Source organism: Dendrobates tinctorius, unplaced genomic scaffold (genome assembly GCF_039654945.1).
Source record: "Dendrobates tinctorius isolate UK_male_01 unplaced genomic scaffold, ASM3965494v1 ptg000039l, whole genome shotgun sequence".
In the NCBI taxonomy this organism is placed as follows: domain Eukaryota; kingdom Metazoa; phylum Chordata; class Amphibia; order Anura; family Dendrobatidae; genus Dendrobates; species Dendrobates tinctorius.
In genome coordinates, this window is record NW_027361707.1 from 66,589,321 (window position 1) to 66,613,572 (window position 24,252).

Here is a 24,252-nt window from a genome sequence, read left to right on the forward strand (position 1 = left end):
TTAGTATTTAAGGCAAAATACATATATGAAGCATTGTTTTAATGCTTGTGGACTATTTGTTTTTTTAATTTTGGTACAATTGTTTGGTAGAGTACATACATGCTAGTAAGTAATTTTTATGATTTTATATTTTGGCAAAATATAAGAAAAATGATAAATGTTAAAATGTTTTTTTTTCCATTTTTAGACCATTTTACAATTATAATACATAGAACTGATTGCTCTGGGTACAGTGATGCTCCATATCAGTCATATAATTTGTGTTCTGAATCTGTTATACAATGAGAATGGTCTGTCTAACCATACAGTGTATAGATGAATATGGTGTATCCGGACTTCTGTACTCTGCAGACCATGGCACATGAGATGTTGTAGTGATTTACCAGGGTAGAATAATGCCTCAGTCCTGCTCCTGACGACGTAGGCACAGTGGCGGTCAGAGTGCCATAACGGCACGGCACAGGCAGAAGTTTGGAACAGATTGTCAAGAAATTAAAATATCCCAAACAGACCGAACAGATGCCTACAAGCTTTAAGAAGACTCAAGCCTGAAGCATTCTTACACAAACACGTGCAAGTCAAATTGTTCATGCCAAGTGTAATTTCAGATGGTAGAAAATTAATTTTTTGTAACATCTTTAACAAGATTTTCATAACTAATTTCTGTCATTTGGAAATAATTTACTTCCACTGGCAGGAAAACTTCTGATATTTACCCAAAACATTTTCAGTAGTAACTGCTGTGTACCCTGAGGAGCCTCTCTTTTCATACAACCCCTGCAGGAAGATTGTTTACTCAACATATCAAAACTAAGAAAAGCTGCCTTTTCCTGCTGCGGTTACACAGAATTAGAGGGAATAAATTGCATCTGCTAAATCAACGATAAGAAATACTCTAATAATTGCATGCAATACATTAAACTGCATTACACCAAAATAACTGTTAAATAACAAAAAGGTACCACTATATATACAGTCATGGGTGAGTGTTGGCACCCTTGAATTTGTTCCAGAAAATTAAATATTTCTTCCAAAAAATTATTGCAATTGCGCATGTTTTGCTATACAAATGTTTATTTCCTTTGTGTGTATTGAAAAAAGCCAATTTGCATATCATTTCACACAAAACTCCAAAAATGGACTGGACAAAATTTTTGCCACAGTTCAAAAATTATGGGTAAACAACTTTATTTTAAGCATGTGATGATCATTCAAACTCAGCTAAGCAACACAGCGCGTGTTTGTGCACTGGGCGCAGCGCCAAAAGGGCACAGCGCCAGCAAAATCAGACCAGCGCACGATCAGCACACCAAACGCTAAGTAAAGGGTACGCTGATCGCATGCACAGTCATGCGATCGGAGGAGGAGATGACAGGAGGGGGCATGGTCGGGGGTGTGGCTTGCGGCGGCCCTGCGCTGCACCAAGAAACGTTAGTCTGAAACTAGCCTAAAAGGTGTGAGCAATATGAAAATCATACCAGAAACTAGATAAAAAAGGGAGAAGCTGACTCAATCTTTGCATTGTGTGTCTAAGTGAGCCACACTAAGCATGGAGAACAGAAAGAAGAGAAAAGAACTGTTCTGAGGACTTGAGATCCAAAATTGTTGAAAAATGTCAACAATATCAAGGTAAAAAGTCCATCTCCAGAGATCTTGATGTTCCTTTGTGCGCAACATAATCAAGAAGTTTACAACCCATGGCACTGTAGTTAATCTTCCAGGATGTGGACAGCAGAGAAAAATTAATGAAAGGTTGTAATGCAAGAAAGTCCAGATGGTGAATAAGCAACTCTGATCAATTACCAAACCCATTCAAGCTGCCTTTCAGGCTCAGGGTGCATCGGTGTCAGTGCAATCTATCAACATTTGAATGAAATTAAACACTATGGCAGGATACTTTTGAGAACCCCACAGCTGACACAGAGATATAGAAAAGCTAGACTGCAATTTGCCAAAATGTACATGAGTAAGCCAAAATCCTTCTTAGAAAGCATTTTGTGGACAGATGAAGCCAATATAGAGCTTTTTGGTAAGGCACATTATTCTACTGTTTACCAAAAATAGAATAAGGCCTACAAAGAAAAAACACTGTACCTACAGTCAAACATGATGGAGGGTCAAAGATGTTTTTAGGTTGTTTTGCTGCCTCTGGCACTAGGTGTATTGACTGTGTGCAAAGCATCATGAAATCAGAAGATTACCAAAGGATTTTTGGGTCGCAATGTAGTGTCCAGTGTCAGAAAGTTGGGTTTGCATACTAGGTCATGGGTCTTTCCAACAGACAATAACTCCAAACATACTTCAAGAAGCACCCCATGCACTTCAAGAAGAAATTGATTGAAACAAGGGGCTGGAGAGTTCTGAAGTGGCCAGCAATTAGTCTGGATCTAAATCCTATTGAGAAACAACCTGTGGAGAGTTCTTAAAATTGCTATTGGGAGAAGGCAACCTTCACATATGAGATACAGTTTCCAAAATAAAAGTGGTCCAAAATTTCAGCTGAGAGGTGTAAGAAGCTTGATGATGGTTATAGGAAGTGATTGATTGCAGTTATTTATTCCAAAGAGTATGCAATCAAATATTAAATTGACAGTGCAAATAATTTTGTCTGGTCCATTTTGGAGTTTTGTGTGAAATTATTTCCAATTTGTCTTTTTTCTCTGCTTTCTTTGTGTCATTCCAATCCACATAAAGGAAATGTATATGTCTAATAATTTTCTGGGAGAAATACTTCTTTTTCTGGAACAATTTCAAGGGTGCCAACACTTTCAGCCTTGACTGTTTGAAAAATATGAGGGATTGTTGTCTCATGCACTACACAACCAGTACTGTCCAGAAATTCCTGCATCTCATTTATTGTTGATGTAGACCTCTTGGCAGCCTCCTGCATCAATTTTTTTTCTTGACTTTTCATTAATTTTTGGAGGACAGCCAGTTCTACGTAATATTACTGTTGTGCCAAATATAAAGACCGTCTACACAGATCTCCATGATATCTAGTGCCTTAGAATTTTTTTTGCACCCGTCTTTTAACTGAAAACTTCCAACAGTGAGATCCCTTTGTTGTGTTTTAAGCTGTTTATGGACCATGGGTTTTGCTGTACAATGCAACTAAGAAAATGTCAAGAAAATCTTACTAGAACAACTAAACTTTACAGTATATGAGGTTCCCACGAACTGTGCACTTCTGGTCCAACCACAATATTTCTCTGGGTTTAAGATCAAAACTTTGACTTGGTAATTCCAAAAATTAGAGCTATTGCATGAGGTATCAAGGCTCCCAGCATAGAAGGCTTACACCGTTCCCTTAACAACCTGGCCTTCATTGACACTTCAATTCAAAGCTGTAAATTCTGGCCCAGAGCCAGATACTTCAAGCAAGGCCTATGAGAGACTGGTGCTCTTCTATTAGCAAATTTCTACTTTGGGTCAATTGATACCACTTTTGAAGGTGTCTGCCCCTAACTTTATCTGTTTGGGAAGCTTTTTGCCACCCCTTAAGGTGTTGGGTATACATTTGGCTTGGCCTCCCATTGAATATTATGGGCTTTGGAACCATTCTTTTGTAGAATGACTTGTGTGCTGTGGGTCATATGACCCAGCTCATGGATAGATGTGCTGATATATTCCTTTAGAATTTGCAGAGAAAATTCAGAATTCATTGTTTCCATCAATCATGGTAAATTGGCCTTATGCAGAAACACAGGGTCAAAGCATGGTGCTTCAACCACTACCATATTTCACAAAAGGTATAGGCGTATGCTACAATGCAGTATTTTTCATTTTCCAAATATAATTCTTTTGGTTTAAATTAAAAAAACTATTCTGGTTTAATCCATCCACAAAACATTGTTCCAATAGCCTTCTGGCTTGTCCAAGAGATCTTGAACAAACTGCAGAAGGACAGCAATGTTCTTTTTGGAGAACAGTGACTTTCTCCATGCAATCTAGCTACTGTATGAACCGCATCATTGTTTCTGTGTCCTCATGGTGGACTAATTAACACTAACTTTATCTAATATGAGAAAAGCCTTTAGTTGCTTAGAGGTTACCTTGTCTTCTTTTGTGACCCCCTAGACTATTATACAGTTGTGCTCAAAAGTTTGCATACCCCGGCAGAATTTTTGCTGTCTTGGCCTTTCTTCCAAAAATTTGAATGATAAGCCTTTTTTTTCTCCACTTATGGCTAGTGGTTGGGTGAAGCCATTTATTGTCAAACTACTGTGTTTTCTCTTTTTAAATCATAATGACAATCCAAAACATTCAAATGACCCCGATCAAAAGTTCATATACCCCATTTCTTAATACCGTGTATTGCCCCCAGTTGTTGTTGATGAGGTTCTTTATTTTCTCAGATGGTAAAGCTGCCCACTCTTCTTGACAAAAGGCCTCCAGTTCCTATAAATTCTTGGGCTGTCTATTATGAACTGCGCACTTGAGATCTCCCCAGAGTGGCTCAATGATATTGAGGACAGGAGACGAACATGGCCACTCCAGAACCTTTACTTTGTTCTGCTGTAGCCAATGACAGGTCGACTTGGCCTTGTGTTTTGGATTGTTGTCATGTTGGAACATCCAAGTACGTCCCATGCACAGGTTCCAGGCTGATGATTGCAAATTTGCCTCCAGTATTTGCTAATAATGTGCTGCATTCATCTTTCCTTCAACTTTTACCAAGTTTCATGTGCCTTTATAGCTCACACATCCCCAAAACATCAGCGATCCATGTCCGTGCTTTACAGTAGGAATGGTGTTCCTTTCATCATAGCCCTTGTTAACCTCTCTCCAAATGTAACATTTATGGTTGTGGACAAAAAGTTACATTTTGGTCTCATGACTCCAAATTACCTTGTTCCAGAAGTTTTGATGCGTGTTTTGTCAGTGCTGTTTTGCATATTGTAGGCAAGATACTTCATGGCATTTGCACAGTAATGGCTTTCTTCTCGCGACTCAACCATGCAGCCCATTTTTCTTCAAGTGCCTCCTTATTGTGCATCTTGAAATAGCCACACTGCTAGTATTCAGAGAGTCCAGTATTTCAGCTGATGTTATTTGTGGGTTTTTCTTTGCATCACGAACAATTTTCCTGGCAGCTGTGGATGAAATTTTTGTTGGTCTACCTGACCGTGGATTTGTTTTTACAGAGTCCCTGATTTTTAATTTGTTAATCACAGTTTGAATGCTGCTGACTGGCATTATCAGTTCTTTGGATATCTTTTTGTATCCCTTTCTTGTTTTATACCATTCAACTACCTTTTCCCGTAGATCTGTTGACAGTTCTTTTGCTTTCCCCATGGCTCACAATCCAGAAACGTCAGTGGCTGGATGAAAGATGCAAGAGTCTGTCTGTATCTCAGAAACTCACTCAGCTTTTATGCACACACTGATTACAAGCAAACAGATCACAGGTGAGGATGTTAACTTTAGTAGTCATTCAAACCCATTTGTGTCAACTTCTGTGTTATCAGGCCAAAATCACGAGGGTATGTGAACTTTTGATCAGAGTAATTTGGATGTTTGGGTTGTCATTATGATTTAAAAAGAGAAAACACAGTAGTTTGACAATAAATGGCTTCACCCAAACACTACCCAATAGTGGAGATAAAGTTTTGGTGTTATCATTCATATTCTCCGGAAAAAGGCCAAGAAAGCTAAAATTCTGCCGGGGTATGTAAACATTTGAGCATTGCTTTTGGAGGTACAGTTCAGTATCTTTGTTGGTTGACCACTTTTAGCGAGGATAATAATGAACTTTAATTTTTTCCATTTGTACATTCTTCCTGTCGATTGGCAGAATCCAATTTCTTTAGGTTTTAGTTTTTTATCCTTTTCCAGCGTGATCAGCATCAACAACTCTTCTTCTGAGGTACTCTAAGATCTCCTTTGTTTGTAACATAGTAACATAGCTTTGAAGGCTGAAGGAAGACCTTATGTCCATCTAGTTCAGCCTATTTTTAGTGCAGCTGTTCTGCATTGTTGATCCTGGGGAAGGCAAAAAACCCACAGAGCAGAAGCCAATTTTCTCCATAGGGAAAAAATTCCTTCCCCTAAGCTGGGTCAACCATCTACCTATAATATTCTGTTATTCATAACCTTCTATACTGTTACAAGAAAAACATCCATTCCTTTCTTAAATTCATTCAGTGAGTTAGCCATCACCACTTCCTCAGGAAGAGAATTCCAGAGCCTCACTGCTTTTACCGTGAAGAACCCTCTTCTATGCTGGTGCAGAAATTGTCTTTCCTCCAGATGAAGACAATGCCCCCTTGTTCTTGTCACAGTCCTTGGTACAAACAGTTCATTGGAGAGATCTCTGTATTGCCCTCTGATATACTTGTACATATATATTAAGTCTCCCCTAAGTCTTCTCTTTTCTAGAGTAAATAGACCTAATTTTGATTACCTTTCTGGGTATTGTAGTGAACCAACTCCGTTTATCATTTTAGTAGCCCGCCTTTGAACCCTTTCAAGTTCAGTAACGTCTTTCTTGAGCACCGGCGTCCAAAATTGCACACAATAGTCCAAGTGTGGTCTGACGAGTGATTTGTACAGAGGGAGAATTATGTTTTCATCTCGTGTCCCCAGACCTCTTCTAATGCATCCCATGACCCTATTTGCTTTGGTGGCAGCTGCCTGACACTGGGCACTCCAATTTAGCTCCTGTCAATTGTGCTATGATACACTTTAACAGAGCCTTATTATTTAAATAAAATAGGTCGACAACTCATACCTAACTATCATCTTATTGATTGAAAACACTAGATTCTAATTTCACATTCAAATCATCTTCAAATCCTACAGGAAAGATATATATCTTTTAATGGCTAACTGAAAAGATGGTAACAAATTGCAAGCTTTCGAGACTACTCAGGTCTCTTTATCAGGCATTGACTAATACAAAATCTGAAGAGTCACATATTTATGCACAACACAACACAGAAAAAATGCAATAGATAAGACAAGTGACGTGAAGCAGAACTATCATTATGGAAGAGGGAAAAACATAAATATTGAACCAGTTCATAGATAAGGAGTCTGGATGTGGATGTTTTATGGTCCTCTGATTGCGGTCTGGTTCTGTGTTGTGATGCCCACACAAGGTCTTAGGAGCAAATTCCTTAATTGATGTAATGGATTGAGTGGAGTTGTTTAGAGTTGTATTCTTAACTGACTACATATTTTACCTATGAATTTAGAATTTAGAATTTTGAAAATGAGTGATCAGTCCTGGCTGGTAAGAAAGCAGATTTCTCTGCTATGATACTGTGGATCTATTGTGTTTTAGCTCAACAGTACAGTAGATATCAGCATAGTTGAGCAATATAGAAGAGCCCAGCAAAATAACGAGTGGAGTTGTTTAGGTCAGCTGAGTTGCGTTGATCAGTAGCTCACCAGGTCAATGTTGCAGACCTAAGCATTACAGCAGAGTTGAGTAGGTCAGTAGACACACTGTGGAGATGTAGCAGAGTCTAGAATTATAGTCCAACCTTATGGTGGAATTGTAGCATGTGACGATCCACTCCTGAGCTCACCTGTAAGGCCCGAGGGTATGCAATGGAAACCTGACTACTGAAAGAACAGATAAAGATGGCGAATATGAGAGCAAGCAAAGCTCGGCGTTCCATACAAGAGTGGTGAGAAACAGCAACTTTGTGCTAATGTGTTTAGGAAGGTAAGAAAAGCTGACAGTTTTTGAAGGCATATGACCAAGCGACTCACATTATGATTACTCTAAATAATTGTAATGTAATACTATATTTTCCAGGCAATAGCCACTGCAGTAAAAAATGTCAAACTATGGCCTCCTCTGGCAAAATCAGCTTTTTACTGGGGATCTCAGGGGCCTGACTCACCACATACAACCATGGGAGTTTTCATCTGAAACTGTTTGAAACACTCCCCTTAAAGTAATTTTACTACAAAGTACATTTAGGGGAGTGTTTCAAACACTCAGAGTCTGTGTGAGCGATGAACAGAGGATTGTATTGCATTGCAGGGGATGTTGTATTTTATGTGCATGCATGTAAAAAGAATAAAATAAAATATGTTGGGCATCCTTTAAGTTTTCCTAGGATACGACCACTCCCTCGTATTCTAATCATTGCATTACTGCACTTAGTGTAGACTCATGCTGAGGAAATGGCCAAATAACTGCTCTCGAGAAATGGATCGATGAAGAGCTATACCTGTGGATGGTAACATTGAGCACAGCTTGTAAGAATAAAATGTGACTCTGAGCAGGATTTAGTCTACGTTTTATTACATCATTTCGTAGAAATATTAGTGTTTGTTATTGCCCACAGTGAAAATCTATGTAACATGTTATATGGTGTTTGGAATAGCAGGCTGTAAATATGTATCGTCATCCATACACAAAACTAAACTCATATAATGTGATATATTTAATAGCGATTTTTATTATGTTTTGCTCATATAAAGAATATTATGGCTTGAAAAGCCATAAATCCCACTGCCTAAGTCAGCTGCTGTATTATGTTCTCCAAGCACAACCATAAATTTCCTGCTGTCCGGCCATGAAAATTATCTCTGGACTCTTTTCAAGTCATTTTTATGTATTTATTGTGCTCAGTGGCATACCATTACTTCAGATATACTGCACCATTGGGTCAATGAAACAGGAACGTATTTACTGTTTGTAGTCGTTTCACAGTTAGGCGGGTTTCACACATCTGTGACTCATGGACCGTTCTCACATCGGAATACCTGGCCCCACCATCGGATCTCCCGACCTCAGCCAACAGCTTCATGTGTTCCGAAGAAGCAGTTAGCTTAGGTCTGGAGACAGGTCAATGCAAGAATGGTTCATTTTCCATGGACATGTGAAACCGGCCATCTCCTGAAGACTGTAGGTGATGATGACCTGGAAATTTTTAGATTGTGATCTTTCTTGTGTCATTTTAGTTTTGAATGATTTAGAAAAAGAAACCTAAAAGGATTGATAATTAGAGATAGGTGGATCGAATCACACCGGTCAGTAGTCTCTAGCTGGACGTGAGACTGCAAAATCTCACTCTCCGAGGTCCCCAACATGGCTTTTGATTAGTTGAACTGGTACATTGTCATCTGCGTGTCAGCAATAGTGACATGTCACGGATCACAGAAAGGAAGAGATTCGCGAGTCTTCTGTCTAACAGCTAGAGACAACTAACCTGGCCGATGGACTGGATTCCCGCAAGTCTATTCTCTCATCACTATTGTTAACCTATAACTAAGATAGGTTATTAATATTATATTTTTGCATGATATTCACTGGAATAGTACAATGCTCAAATGCTTAGCATGGCCAACAAAATGGAAGTAGACTTTATCAGATATGAGAGTAACAATTTTTTTAATATATTTTTTTTATTTTTATCCCCTTCACCTTTGAGCTTGTCTTCACCAAATTTCACAATTCTGACCAGTGTCAATTTAGTATGAAATAATTCACAGGGACACTGATTATAAGACAAATAAAAGGTAATATAATCAACATAATCCGCAATCAAGTCTTAATCCAATGGGGATAAAGTAAAGAAGAGACTCCTGAAATGATATATGGTAAATAAAGAAAATTGGAGTGCTGACTTCATAAAATAAACACGATTTTATCAATACAATTATACATAGCGTAACATATCAAACAAAGATGTAAAGGTAGGTAGAGATAGCATCCACAATAAGTGCCCCAGGAATGAGAGATTTTGGGGGTTAAATGGCCCGGGCAGCATGGGCACCACTCCTGGCTATGACAGCCAGGGGTCGGCTTTCACTTAAGCCAAGCTCATGGCGGAGATCGTGCAGGTACTGCTTCTGTGCCCACTAGATCACCATGACATAAATTTAAGTCAAATGTCATGAAGGGGTTAAGCTGGGTAAAGGGATGATTAAATTCAATCCTTTTTGCACTTTTTTAAAAACATTTTCTTTTTACCATTTTTTTAATTCCCCCTAGGAAGACTTGAATTTGTGTTTGTTTGATTGCTTCATCTATATACTGTGATATTACAGAAAATGATGGTATAAAAAAAAAAAACTAGGTATCAAACGGAAACTAAGATTGAAGAGATGTCTGCCTTCAGCGGGCCCTCTGTTGCCATGATAATGCGTCAGCACTATATGTCACAGAGGGGGGATGTTAACCAGTGCACGCTCACAACAGCAAACAGTCAATTTAGATACCACTGTCACAGGTTCAACATGTGTCAGGTTCGGTGCAGGCTCAAGTCCTGAGCTAGCACCATATAATGTCACCTGACATAGGATATACTGTTATGTCTTACATCAGGAAGATGTTAAACAGCTTTTGGTGAGATTGATGGGAGGTCTGAGTGTCAAAACCGAATAATGTAATATTGATGGCCTACTGTAAGAAGTATTAAAATTCCAGACAACCCCTAAAAGCGACTCTTGGCCAATGTATTGGTTTGTTTAGGAGACTTAAGGGCATGAGACAATCCTCTCCAACTCTAAGTAACTATATCAGTTACCACCCATCTTGTCCGAAAACAAACACAACTAGGATCTCGACAAAAGAACATGACACAAAGTTCCGATTTCTGCATATAGTAAACAGTGGCTGTATTCTGCTAAAAGCATTCATTTCCATCTAGCCCTTCAACACTAGCATTTTGTACATTTCCATTTGGGGCAATATTATGAATTTACACATAATGCACAGCATCAAAGACTGTAAGATATAAGATGGTGAACCATTTTTTATCTTGGGAAAGAAAAAGAAAAATTAATACAGATAAACTAGTAGGACTCCAAGTTTATTGTGAATTGTGCCTCATAGCTTCATGCCACGTCAGAGCTCTTTGTTGGAGACATACTAGAAGAAATGTATCAAGACTCTTTAGTTCATAGTTGCTCAGGAGAAGACAGATAAGAGTTACAATCTCTGTTAAATGAGTTACCTGTCAAATACACTGCAGCCATCTATGTACAATGTGACATAGAGGCTGTAGATGGTCCAACATTTTAAACGAAACCCTAGTCTAAAAATTATTTTTAGCCCGAAATGCAGGCATTTAACTTGGAAAAAAAATTGCCCACAGGGAGGTTGGTCACTTTCTAGTCAAAAATGTTTCTAGTTTCTAAAATGTTCTAAGCTGTTGTGTTCTGATGTAAGTCAATCACTCATTTGCTTACACCTGTGCCGCACTTTAGGGCCTCCCACTGCTCATGGATCGGCTGTATAGAAAGTAGAAAGGTGAAGAGAAGCTATGCCACTTTCCATAGGAGTCAAGATTGCAGCTATACCAACATGATCACCTTTCAAGGCTGCCTGCTCTTCTGCATGGCACGCTGGTTAATCATGTTCAACTCACTTGTAGATAGAGGCAACAAAACCTCCTGAATCTGTGCCTGTGCACAAATGGATGCAGTCAGAGGACAACCAGGAGAGGTGTCCCATTGATAAATGACATGATTGCAGTCATCCTGAGTCCTATTAATGGTCATTTTCTGCTGCCCATTATTTATGCCAATGATCTATGGGGGTGAGGAAGGATATTAATGATTGGCCATGAAGGAAAAAGAGAGAATTGTCAGCAATTCCACTGGTAAAATATTGAATATTTATTTCAAATACATTTAAAAAAGTATTCCTATATGGAAACACTGATGCATTTCTTGCACTCAGTATGCCCTTAGTTAAACTGACACGTTTCTAGCTCTAAGTATGTCCTTAGATAACTAAGGGCGCACTTAGTGCCAGAAACCCGTTGTTTTTTTCTTCCATATGGGAACACTTTTTCTCCGTTTTTCCTGCATGGTGTCATGACTCAGAAAGGGGTGGTTCTGGCTCCGTCCTGGTCAGGTCAGGGTTAAGTCTGTCCGCCTCTCTTTGGTTCTGGGGCGGCTATTTAATGCTGGTAGTTCCTGGGTTCAGTGTCGGTGATACTTCCACTCACTCGGTTTGAGATTGCTGACCCAGGTTACTCTCTGTATCGTTGTTCCCTGCATGTGTCTGTTTGCTTTGTATGATCCGGTTTTCCCCCTGACTACTGTCTCTGTCTTTCTGCTTGGTACTGATTCGTCCCTCCTTGTTATCTGACTCCTTGGCTTGCCTCTGGTTACTTGTCTGTCTTGTCCCTGGTTACCTCGTTCCCGTCTGGCTTCTGAACCTTGGCTTTGCTCTCTGACTACGTTATTGGTTTTGTCCTTTGTATCCTATGCCCTCGGTCAGCTTCCTGTCCTCGCGAGGGGTAGCTACGCCCCTTGCGGTTACGTCACCAGCTAGCTCCGCCCCTGTGATCATGTGACTGGCTAAGCTCAGGTTCTGTGCGCACTTCGTTCCTCGGTCTCCACACACGCTGTCTAGTGGTGCACCAACCCACTTAGCACCCCCAGGTGTAACCCCATTGACACTTTCCCTATTCCACTACACATGAACTCTACTCTTCACCCACAGGATTCAGCACCCAAGGAAACTGTTGAAGTGTGGAAAGCTCTCTTTCTTTTCTCTTGCTGTAATGATTGGTTATGTTAGAACACAACGAATAGACCAGTGTCCAACCCGTATAACATCATGTATATATAACGACTGCAATCCGAAAGATGTTTCACACCAATAATATGAACGGTAATTCTTTTATCTGGTCTCAAAGAATCTGGCAGGTTTTTTTGGCTGGGTTGTGCCTTTCTGATCCTTTGCACTAGTCTTGTTTGCCAAGAGGGTGTGGTCTTGATGATGATGCCCAGATAGGAAAGTTGATGTCTACACCTTTGAGCAAACAGGACTATATTTACAGGAAAAAGGTGGACATTTATCTGAAATGGAGAGATGTAAGAGCAAGAAAAACATCTGATTTGGTGGAACAGTGGCACTTAGACCAGTAAAAAACAAATTCCACATTTATAGCAAGTGACGAGTCCTCTATAAAACCCTTTTCCAAACAAATTGTTTTCTGTATCTCAGGAGGAGACAGATCTGCTCCAAGCCCGTTTATTTCTCCTAGTTGCCATTAGCCGGTGTGGACTGGGTTACCTTTCCAGACAGATACATTTATTACAGTGACTTTCGAGCTTTAGTTTAGAAGCCGAAAATCAGCAATAAAGCTACACTCCCACTTCACACATTTCCTGCTTTTCTAATAAAGAAAACATTTCCCACTCAAATAATCAATAAACACGTTAACGGCTTGAAGCAGAAAATCCATCTCAATTTTTAGCTAGAAAAATCTTACAAAACTGAAAAATGTATCTTCTGTAGCAATGATCTTCAACCCCCTAACTCCAAATGTTGAAAAACTACAGCTGCCAGCATGCCCTGCAGGGAGTTGTATTTTTGCAACAGCTGGAGAAACACTGGTTGGCGACTACTTCTCCATAGTGTAACTCTCATGGGAAAATTCTGAGTTTTATACTATGACTCAAGAAAATATTTGTGTCATGTCGTGTCGAGCCGGAGATACCAATGGCCTTCATCTCAGAGGAAGGATAGCCCCAGTGGCTGTACGTCGGTGCGACTGGCTTCACAACATTAAAATGAATACACAGGTTGGTCCGCTGATTTATCCACTGTAAGCTGTATTCACACTGCTTCATTCGGTGCCACCGAAGTGATTCATTTCCATTGCCGTTGCTAAGCCTAATTATCCCAATTCCACAGGGATCGCGATATGTCAGATGTAAACTGTGCTAATTCTATTTCGCAGGGGCTGCTCGGAGAAAAGTATGGAACCATCCGAATCCCTGGGGAAGTCGAGTCGTCGGAGTTTGAAATGATTCTGGATGCTGCCATTGAGGCCAAGCTGGATACAAGGACTCTGGAAGAATGGTACTGCAGAGATGAAAATGCTGTGCCTCCTGCGTATTACCTCAGGCCAAAGTCAGAACTACTGAAGAATCATCACAATCCTGTGAGTACAAATTGCCAGCACGAGGTCATTCACCTGTGAACATTTGCTCCGTGATCCGCTCCATGCACATGAATCAAAATTGTTATGAAGAGTAAAAAAAATAGTTTTTACAGTTTACAAGGTTGTTTTTTATTTGCTGCAAGGACAGTATTTGTATTTATCAGAGGCAAAAAATATTACTTTCTGGATTTTGTATACCATGGAAGGAATTTAGTAAGAATGTCGTTTCATCCACTATTCAGACAATAGTAATTTTTTTCTCAAAATGCAAAAATCTATCCGATCTTCATCAGTGTTTTGGATCCGACTTTCATTAGTGTTTTGGATCCGACTTACATCAGTGTTTTGGATCCGACTTTCATCAGTGTTTTGGATCCGATTTTCATTAGTGTTTTGGATCCAACTTTCAGCAGTGTTTTGGATCCAACTTTCAGCAGTGTTTTGGATCCGACTTTCAGCAGTATTTTGGATCCGATTTTCATTAGTGCTTTGGATCCGACTTTCAGCAGTGTTTTGGATCCGATTTTCATTAGTGTTTTGGATTCTACTTTCAGCAGTGTTTTGGATCCGATTTTCATTAGTGTTTTGGATCCAACTTTCAGCAGTGTTTTGGATCCAACTTTCAGCAGTGTTTTGGATCCGATTTTCATTAGTGCTTTGGATCCGAATTTCAGCAGTGTTTTGGATCCGATTTTCATTAGTGTTTTGGATCCTACTTTCAGCAGTGTTTTGGATCCGACTTTCAGCAGTATTTTGGATCCAACTGTCCGCAGTGTTTTGGATCCCACTTTCAGCAGTGTTTTGGAACCGACTTTCAGCAGTGTTTTGGATCCGATTTTCATTAGTGCTTTGGATCCGACTTTCAGCAGTGTTTTGGATCCAATTTTCATTAGTGTTTTGGATCCAACTTTTAGCAGTGTTTTGGATATGACTTTCATTAGTGTTTTGGATCCGACTTTCACTAGTGTTTTGGATCCGACTTTCAGCAGTGTTTTGGATCCAACTTTCAGCAGTTTTTTGGATCCGATTTTCATTAGTGTTTTGGATCTAACTTTTAGCAGTGTTTTGGATCCGACTTTCATTAGTGTTTTGGATCCGACTTTCAGCAGTGTTTTGGATCCGACTTTCATTAGTGCTTTGGATCCGACTTTCAGCAGTGTTTTGGATCCGATTTTCATTAGTGTTTTGGATACAACTTTTAGCAGTGTTTTGGATCCGACTTTCATTAGTGTTTTGGATCCGACTTTCAGCAGTGTTTTGGATCCGACTTTCATTAGTGCTTTGGATCCGACTTTCAGCAGTGTTTTGGATCCAATTTTCATTAGTGTTTTGGATCCAACTTTTAGCAGTGTTTTGGATCCGACTTTCATTAGTGTTTTGGATCCGACTTTCAGCAGTGTTTTGGATCCGACTTTCATTAGTGTTTTGGATCCGACTTTCAGCAGTATTTTGGATCCGATTTTCATTAGTGTTTTGGATCCAACTTTTAGCAGTGTTTTGGATCCGACTTTCAGCAATGTTTTGAATTCGACTTTCATTAGTGTTTTGGATCCGACTTTCATTAGTGTTTTGGATCCGACTTTGATTAGTGTTTTGGATCCGACTTTCTTTAGTGTTTTGGATCCGACTTTCAGCAGTGTTTTGGATCCGACTTTCAGCAGTGTTTTGGATCCGACTTTCAGCAGTTTTGGATCCGACTTTCAGCAGTGTTTTGGATCCAATTTTCATCAGTGTTTGATTTGTTTAATTTTAACCATTTTTATCAGTGATTTTCTCTGATGAAAAAAAAAGAAATAAATATATTTCGTATCTTCCCCTACCGGTTGCAATCACACGATGGCAGATGGATGACAATGTCTGTTGTTTGTGAATTTTAATAGACCCCAATTTATCCAAGTGTTTTCATCAGAAATCTGGCATAAAGCACTTTGATATGTCGCTAAATTCGAGTTTGCGCAAAAATTTTGCAACTTTTTGATATTTTCACGCCAGGTTTGACCAGCGCCACCAAAATGAGCAAAGATGGGGTGTGACAGGGGAGTTTCACCTCAGTTATTCTATTTCAAGGTGTGCTCTGGTGTACATTATGCCAGAAATCTTACTCCAGTCATTCATTTTATTCCCCTTTGGCACAGCCTCTCAGTTTATTCCTCCCATCTGCACAGCCCCTCAGTTTATTCCCCATCTGCACAGACCCACATTTTATCCCCCTCTGCGCAGCCCATCAGTTTGTTTTCAAGAGCAAGGCTATGCAGAGCCAATTGAGATTAAAGTATACAAGCCCATGATGAACCTCCGCTTAATTCACTGTCTATGGGACTGCTGGAGGAAGACAAGTCTGATATTAGCTATTTCCAAGAGTCTCATAGAGAATGAATGGAGCAGAGGTCAAGCATGTGCACCAATGCTGCATTCTAGTCGGGAATCTGCAAAGCCCCATTTCAGGGTTCTCTGCGGATTCAAGAGATCAAATTGCCAGAGAACAGTAAGTCATCCTCTATCCTATAGTCATGGAATAACTTTGGATTCTGGGAATCTCTAAGTGTGGTATTCCCAGTAACTTTGGCATGATTCCCTGTGATAAGCCTTTTAGGTAGTGACAGCAGCCGGCCCGGTCCTGTCAGTCACCCTTATTTCAGCTTTGATATTACTCATTTTCCATTCTCATATTGCAGGTTAAGACATAAGTAAACATTGCCGACAGGGGGCTGCAGTTTTATCAAATAGATTGGTTTCCATTTCTTCACTCTCCTCTTAACATCTTAGGGCCCCGTCACACATAACGACTTACCAGTGATCCCGACAACGATATCAACGTGTCAGGATCGCTGGTAAGTCGCTATTTGATCGCTGGTGAGCTGTCAAACAGACGCACGTCCCTTGGATACCCGATGTGTACGTTAGTTACCAGCTGATCGCTGGTCTCCCGCCTGTCACACGCAGCGATGCGTGCTGGCCAGCGGGAGACCAGCGACCAAAGAAAAGTCCTGGGCTTTCCTACAGTGATACCGGCAGGGGGCTGGACGCTGATCGCTGTCACACACAGCGATCTCGCTGGTGAGATCGTTGTTGTGTCACAAAACTTGTGACTCAGAAGCGATCTCACTAGCGAGATCGCTATGTGTGACGGGGCCTTTAGAGTTTCTGTATTTACATGTTCAATATTAGTTCAAAATCAATGAGCTTTAGTGAGAGAGTAGAATCATTATTTCTAGCTATCTCTCTGTAATAATGACTATATCGCAGAGCAGATGTAATCATTACTGAGAACATATCATGCCATATCAGCATTAAAGTACTTGCACTGACTGCTATACTGTAATTTGTGTTTTTTATTCTCCTTTTGACCTTGTGTTTCATATATAGGTTATTTTCCCGTTCTTACTCTGTGGCGCTAATATTTAACTCAAATGTCTGTTACATAACCTTGCAGGGGTTCTGCCTGTTTAATAAGTAGCCTGCAATTTAATGAGTTCCCAATAGATCATGTTTCTTTGTGTAATGTTGATACAATAAATTAAGTGTTATGCGTTTGACTATGCAGAAAAAAAACCAGTGGATTACTGCTTTCATTACTTTTAATGAGCGTTATATTATGTGTATACAGAAAAGTTGCTTTCGCTGTATTACATTCAAGATGTAATCTAATAAAGCCACCCTGAATCTACAGTAATGGCCAAAAGTTTGAGACTAATGTAAAAGAAATTGTTAAGTAAAATGCAGGTGATATTACTTTATCATGTTGGCTTGAATAATAAAAACAGACTGGTTGCTTTAAAAGGGGGCTTGTACTTGAAATCGTTGTCTAGTTCTGTTAACTACTTACCTGCAAGGAAATACATGCAATCATTATTGCTTTGCATCGAAAGGGATTTACAGACGAGGACATTGCTACTTGTAAGATTCCCTAAAAATCAACCATTTATCAGATAAACAAGAACTTCAAAGAGAGAGGTTCCATTGTTATGAAGAAGACATAAGGGCACCGTAGAAAGTCCAATAAGTGTCAGGACCATCTCCTAAAGAGGATTTAGCTACAGAATCTATTAAACACCAGATAACTTGCTCAGGATTAACAGCACACAAATGTTAGTGCATCAGCATGCACAGTGAGGTGAACGCTTTTGGAGGCTGGCCTGGTGTCAAGAAGGGCAGTAAAGAAGCTACCTCGCTCCAAAAAAAACATCATGGACAGATTGAAATTCTGCAGGAAGTACAAGGATTGGACTACAGAGGACATTGGTAAAGTTATTTTTTCTTATGAAGGCCCCATTCAGACTGTTTGGGACAATCTGGAAGAACGATTGTCTGGAGAATAAAAGGTGAGCGGCACTACCAGAAGTCCTGTGTCATGCTAACATTAAAAGCATCCTGAGTAGAGTTGAGCAACTTTGGTCGGATCGGGTTTCATGAAGCAAAATTTGAGTCGGATGAAACTGGTCCGACTAAGGCAAAAAAAAGTCGGCGTTTCGTCCGAAACCCGACCCCAATGCAAGTCAATGGGGAATAAAAGTCTGCATTGAGTGCATGAATGTCATCCGCTCAATGCTGACTTTTATTTCCCATTGACCTGCATTGGGGTCGGGTTTCGGACGAAACTCCGACTTTTTTTGCCATAGTCGGACCAGTTTTATCCGACTCAAATTTTGTTTCATGAAACCCGATCCGACCAAAGTCACTCAACTCTAATCCTGAGACCATTTATGAGTGGGGTTACTTTTAATCCATGGAGTGGGCTCATTGCCTAAGATGACTGTCATGAATAAAGAATGGTATCTAATCTTTCTACAAGAGCAACTTGTCGCAATGATCCAGGAGCAATTTGGTGATGAAGAACACTTTTTCCAGCATGATGGAGGATATGTCACAAGGCAAAACTGATAATTAACTGTTTCAGTGAACAAAACATTAGAATTTTTGGTCTAGGGTCAGGAAACACCTCATATCCCAACTCCATTGATCTCCTGCCATAGAAACAACTGACATCCACAACTACCACAAAAGACTTCAGGCTGTCATTGATGTTAGAGGGGGCAATACACGGTATTAAGAAATGGGGTATGTGAACTTTTGATCAGGGTCATTTGGATGTTTTGGGTTGTCATTATGATTTAAAAAGAGAAAACACAGTAGTTTGACAATAAATGGCCTCACCCAACCACTAACCATGAGTGGAGAAAAAGTTTTGGTGCTATCATTCATATTCTCTGAAAAAAGACAAGAAAGCAAAAATTCTGCAGAGGTATGTAAAATTTTGAGCCCAACTGTATGAATGGCAATATGGGGGTCATTATTATATTTGGAAGGCTATATCGGTGCCATTATACTATATGAAGGGCTATGTGGGGCCAATTATACTATGTGGGGCCATTATAATATTTTGAAGACTATGTGGGGCCCATTATACTATACGAAAAGATATGTGGGGCCCATTATATTATGTGGGGGTCATTATATTATTTAATGAGCTATGTTCGGCCCACTAAACTATGTGGTGGCCATACTATTTGAAGGGCTATGTGTGGGACCATTATAATATTTGGAGGTCTATGTGGTTGCCTTTCTACTTAAAGGAGGGCTATGTGGGGCTATTATATTGTGTGCAGGGCTATGTGGGGGGCAGTATACTGTTTTCAGGGCTATGTGGGGGCCATTAAACTGTTTTCAATGCTTTGTGGGGGGGCAATTTTACTGTTTGACGTGCTAGTGGGCAATTATACTGTATGTGAGCAATTATAAACTGTGAAGATTTGTGTGGGGTCTATCATACAGCATGGACAGCTGTGTGGAGGCCATTATGCTGTTTGGAGGGTTATGTGAGAGCCATTATACTGTTTGGAGGACTATTATCCGAAAGAAAAAATGGACACAGAAACCAAAATTATAAAAATAAACATATAATTGTGGGGAGGTTGAGCTGGGTACGGTTCTGTCTGTGATAGGAGACAGAGAGTTTGACAGCAGGTGTCGTGGCAGTCTGCCCATCAGAGGTCACTGGAGAGCACCGATGGCAGTGATTATGTAACTGTCATTTGAGTGTTACATAAAAGCCAGAGGTCATGGTGACTCTGATTGGGCAGAGGTGACTGTCAGGTGACAGAGGGTGGGGCTACCTGGTCTGTCTGAATAAATACTGAGGTAAGCTTCCAGAAGCTTCAGTCAGCCAGGGGAGCTCACAGGTTAGGAGAGTCTGTCACACAAAGGAGACCCCTCAGAGACTTTGGACAGTGGAAACAGTCACGGGGGGTGACCCTATAGGACATTGGTCACAGGCAGAGACGGCCTGTGAGGACCTGGATTATTGGTGGACTTTGTAAGGTGAAACGCCATGGTGGATTGGCCTAGGGCAGCCACGGCGGATAGAGCCACGAAGTACGCCTGACTGAGAAAGTGTACAAGTGATACCCGGGCCTGTCTGCAGAAGGATAACAGTGTGAAATATCTGTCGTGTATTGTTCTGGTCGTCGTGAGGGCGGCCAATAAAAGCAAACCTGTTGAATACAATTCCTGCCTCTGTCTCGTGCCTGACGACGTCAAGAAACGGGTCACCCCCCATTCCTGTGAGTACAGCACACCTCCGCCGCCTACCAGCCACACCACCTAAATACCACAGCACGCTACCCTCCGCCCCAGCCTGCCACCCAGACCTCTACATTTGGCGTAGTCGGCAGGATCCATCGCCGCAAATACAACATCTTCAGTGGTAAGCCTGCGCAAGAAGAATCAAAGGACCCTAAGCTGTGTGGGTTGAAGATTTTATTTTTCCCTGTGGATTACAAAAATTGAATTGTGAATTGCTGGATTTCTGCAGGTGGATCTGGAGTGAAAAATGCCTTGTTAAAAATGGCTGTGGCAATTTGGCGCCAAAAAGAAGCACAGGAGTTGCAGCCACCTTGGACTAACAGGAACAGCTGCTAATGGAGCTGTTGCCGACCGTCCGTGCAGAGTCATCGGTCCTGGTGGCTGGCCCTGCCGGACGGCGGGGTGAAGAACATCTGCTGCTGAAGGATCTGCGGGATGGACTGTCGGGAGTCGCAATGCCGGGGAAGGTGAGCGTTACTCCGGCTCAGCCGGCGGCACCGCAGGCAGATCCCGCCCCCATGCCCCGTGTACGAGACACCGGCCCCCGGCCGCTCCGCCTGACCTCTTGTTCTTCAGCGACCTCAGCCTCGCTCCAGACCGCCGCGGCCTACTCACCGGCATCCGCGGCCGCCGCTGCTCCATCCGTGGCCCCTGCTGCGGCCTTCTTGCCAGAGCTCGTGGCCGCCTTGATCCCTGCTGCGGCCTGCTCCGCGGCCTACCCGCTGATGCCTATGGCCGCCTCTGTCCCTTCCATGACTCTGGGTGCGGCCTGCTCCCCAATGTCCGCGGCCGCCTCTGCCCCGTTCTTGGCCCTGACAGTGGCCCGCCCACTGGACTCTGCGGCCTATGCCGGACCCTCCGCCTGGGTTGTGGAGATTAATGAACAGAAGGAGGCCAAAGAATGGGAGGTATGGGCACTGCTACACGAGAAGGGAGAGACAGCCATGACTACCCCTCAATCATATGGGCGGCTTGTACATGCTAACACCGCTAAAGGCTGCGGGTTCATCTGGGACCTCGCCACTGGCCACAAAGACTACCTCAATGTGACCCCCATCGGACATGGATGGGCTCTGCGGGAGGGAGACCCGGTCTCCTATTATAATGAATACTGCCCCTGCGGCTGCTATACGGTAGCGGTCATCACCTACCCTGAGGGGTATGAGCCTCCATAGAAAGAGACAAGGACTCCTGGGTCTCGGGCATCAGGGACACTCGAGGCCCAGAGGTATTTTTAGCATCCCAGGGACTTCACGGCTGTGGAGTTCCCTGCTAATTGTCGAAACATCGGCCGCCAGGAGGTGGCCCGGAGTATCCTGCTAAATGGACTGCTGGGGACTGTCGTGCGCCATTGCACGGCCTGGGGACAGTTCGAAGTCCTCAATTGGGTAATAAGTGCCCACTCTTGGTGTAGCGGGGATGCATACGGGGGGAGTGCTCTCCTCAAAGGAAGGGTGAGCACTAGTGTCCTTGTTTGTTAAAAATTTAAAGATGTTATCCTTTATTTAAAAAACAAAAATGCTTTGCATAATGATATTGGTAGATATAGGTAACAAAACTAGTGAGTAATTTAAGCATAGTATAGTACTTAATGTAGAATGTTGCAAAGAAGAGGGTAACTGTTGTACCCATCAAAAAGTAATGTATGTCGAAGCTATGTGTAATATGTATAGTGAGTTAGAAATGTTATTTGAAAAATGAAAATGTGTATTCAGCAGGTCCCGGGTACGTGGAATATGCCGACCCTGACGATGTTAAGCTGAAAGGACGACGGGACAGAGAGAAGGCAAAATGGACCGGGTGCCTGAGTAAGAGAAGTCTGTGTGACACAGGAGTTTGTGTGATGCAGAGAGGTCTGTGCGACCGGGAGACTGTGTGACACAGGGAAGACTGTGTGACAAGAGGTTCTGTGTGACCAAGAGTTGCGTGACACAGAATTTTGTGTGACGCAGAGAGGTCTGTGCGACCAAGAGTTGTGTGACACAGAAGTTTGAGTGACTGAGGGTCTGTGTGACGGAAAGTATGTGTGACTCAGGTGACGACCATGTCAGGTATTGACACCACATTCACCTCGGGACGCAAATTGTCGAGGACGAAAATGGGCAAAGGAAGGAGGAATGTGGGGAGGTTGAGCTGGGTACGGTTCTGTCTGTGATAGGAGATAGAGAGTTTGACAGCAGGTGTCATGTGGCAGTCTGCCCATCAGAGGTCACTGGAGAGGGCTGATGGCAGTGATTATGTAACTGTCATTTGAGTGTTACATAACTGACAGAGGTCAAGGTGACTCTGATTGGGCAGAGGTGACTGTCAGGTGACAGAGGGTGGGGCTACCTGGTCTGTCTGAATAAGTACAGAGGTAAGCTTCCAGAAGCTTCAGTCAGCCAGGGGAGCTCACAGGTTAGGAGAGTCTGTCACACAAAGGAGACCCCTCAGAGACTTTGGACAGTGGAAACAGTCACGGGGGTGACCCTATAGGACATTGGTCACAGGCAGAGATGGCCTGTGAGGACCTGGATTATTGGTGGACTTTGTAAGGTGAAACGCCGTGGTGGATTGGCCAAGGGCAGCCACGGCAGATAGAGCCATGAAGTACGCCTGATGGAGAAAGTGTACAAGTGAAGATACCTGGGCCTGTCTGCAGAAGGATAACAGTGTGAAATATCTGTCGTGTTTTGTTCTGGTCGTCGTGAGGGCGGCCAATAAAAGCAAACCTGTTGAATACAATTCCTGCCTCTGTCTCATGCCTGTTGACGTCAAGAAGCGGGTCACCCCCCATTCCTGTGAGGACAGCACACCTCCACCGCCTACCAGCCACACCACCTAAATACCACAGCACGCTACCCTCCGCCCCAGCCTGCCACCCGGACCTCTACATAATCATTATTCAATTACAAAAAACATAACAATGTATAAAAAACAGACAAGGCTTAAAAAGTGGGAAACCACAAAATGGCACCACTACCCACAATAAAGTCATAGGGAGGTTGCACATTCAATATACATCCCATGATTCCTGCACTCACACTACTATTAGAGACCCAACATAGTCATGGTATGGCTACTCAAAAAGTGCATAGATAATCTAAAAGCAGGAAAAACAAGTGCAAATAAACATTACCTCCCGGGTGTGATGGTGCCAGCCCCAACGCACGTTTCGGCAAACGCCTTCCTCTGGGGGTGGCATCACAACAAGAAGAGTAAGGTATTATAGTCCACGAAGGCCAATCGCTGGGTGGATAACAACCATTCATCCATTAACAGCAGTTCTAATAGGTCAAGGAGGTATAATAGTGTCTGGAACTACATATTCTAAGTATAAGGTGGAGCACAAAGTCGCAGGACCAATCAGCTATAAGGGGGCCCTCTACAAACAAGCTAGATATTCAAAGTCTAAAATTTCCCAGCCAATAAGACCCATTAACAAATCTAGGGGCATTGCTACAACAACCATAAATGACACCCCATAGTAAAAGGAGTTACACTTAATGCATATTCATCATGACCCATCCACTAAATCTAGGTGACAAACCGGCAAGAATGGTGTTCCACACCCCCTACAAAGTGGGACAGGAAGCTAGATCGACATGATGTGTGTATTTGTTGTTCTCCCACAACAGGCACCTTGTCCACAGCATCGGCCTCTGCTCACAGTCAACATCACGTTCACTTTCCCATCCTTTACCACACAACTTATCAATTTATATTACATATGATATATCCCTGTTGCAGTATTACAATGGTAGGAACAGATGGATGTCTTAGATGCTATTTGTAACCAAAAAATGTTTTTGTTACACAACTG

At 41.9% G+C, this 24,252-nt stretch overlaps 1 protein-coding gene across 1 annotated transcript in view; it reads left to right on the forward strand.

Moving 5' to 3' along the window:
- NWD2 (NACHT and WD repeat domain containing 2) overlaps positions 1-24,252 on the forward strand; it is a 301,930-nt gene that overhangs the window by 248,212 nt on the left and 29,466 nt on the right. The window contains exon 4 of the mRNA XM_073574727.1: positions 13,665-13,868. Within this exon, the coding sequence (XP_073430828.1) occupies positions 13,665-13,868 (204 nt within the window). The remainder of the gene's footprint in view (positions 1-13,664; positions 13,869-24,252) is intronic.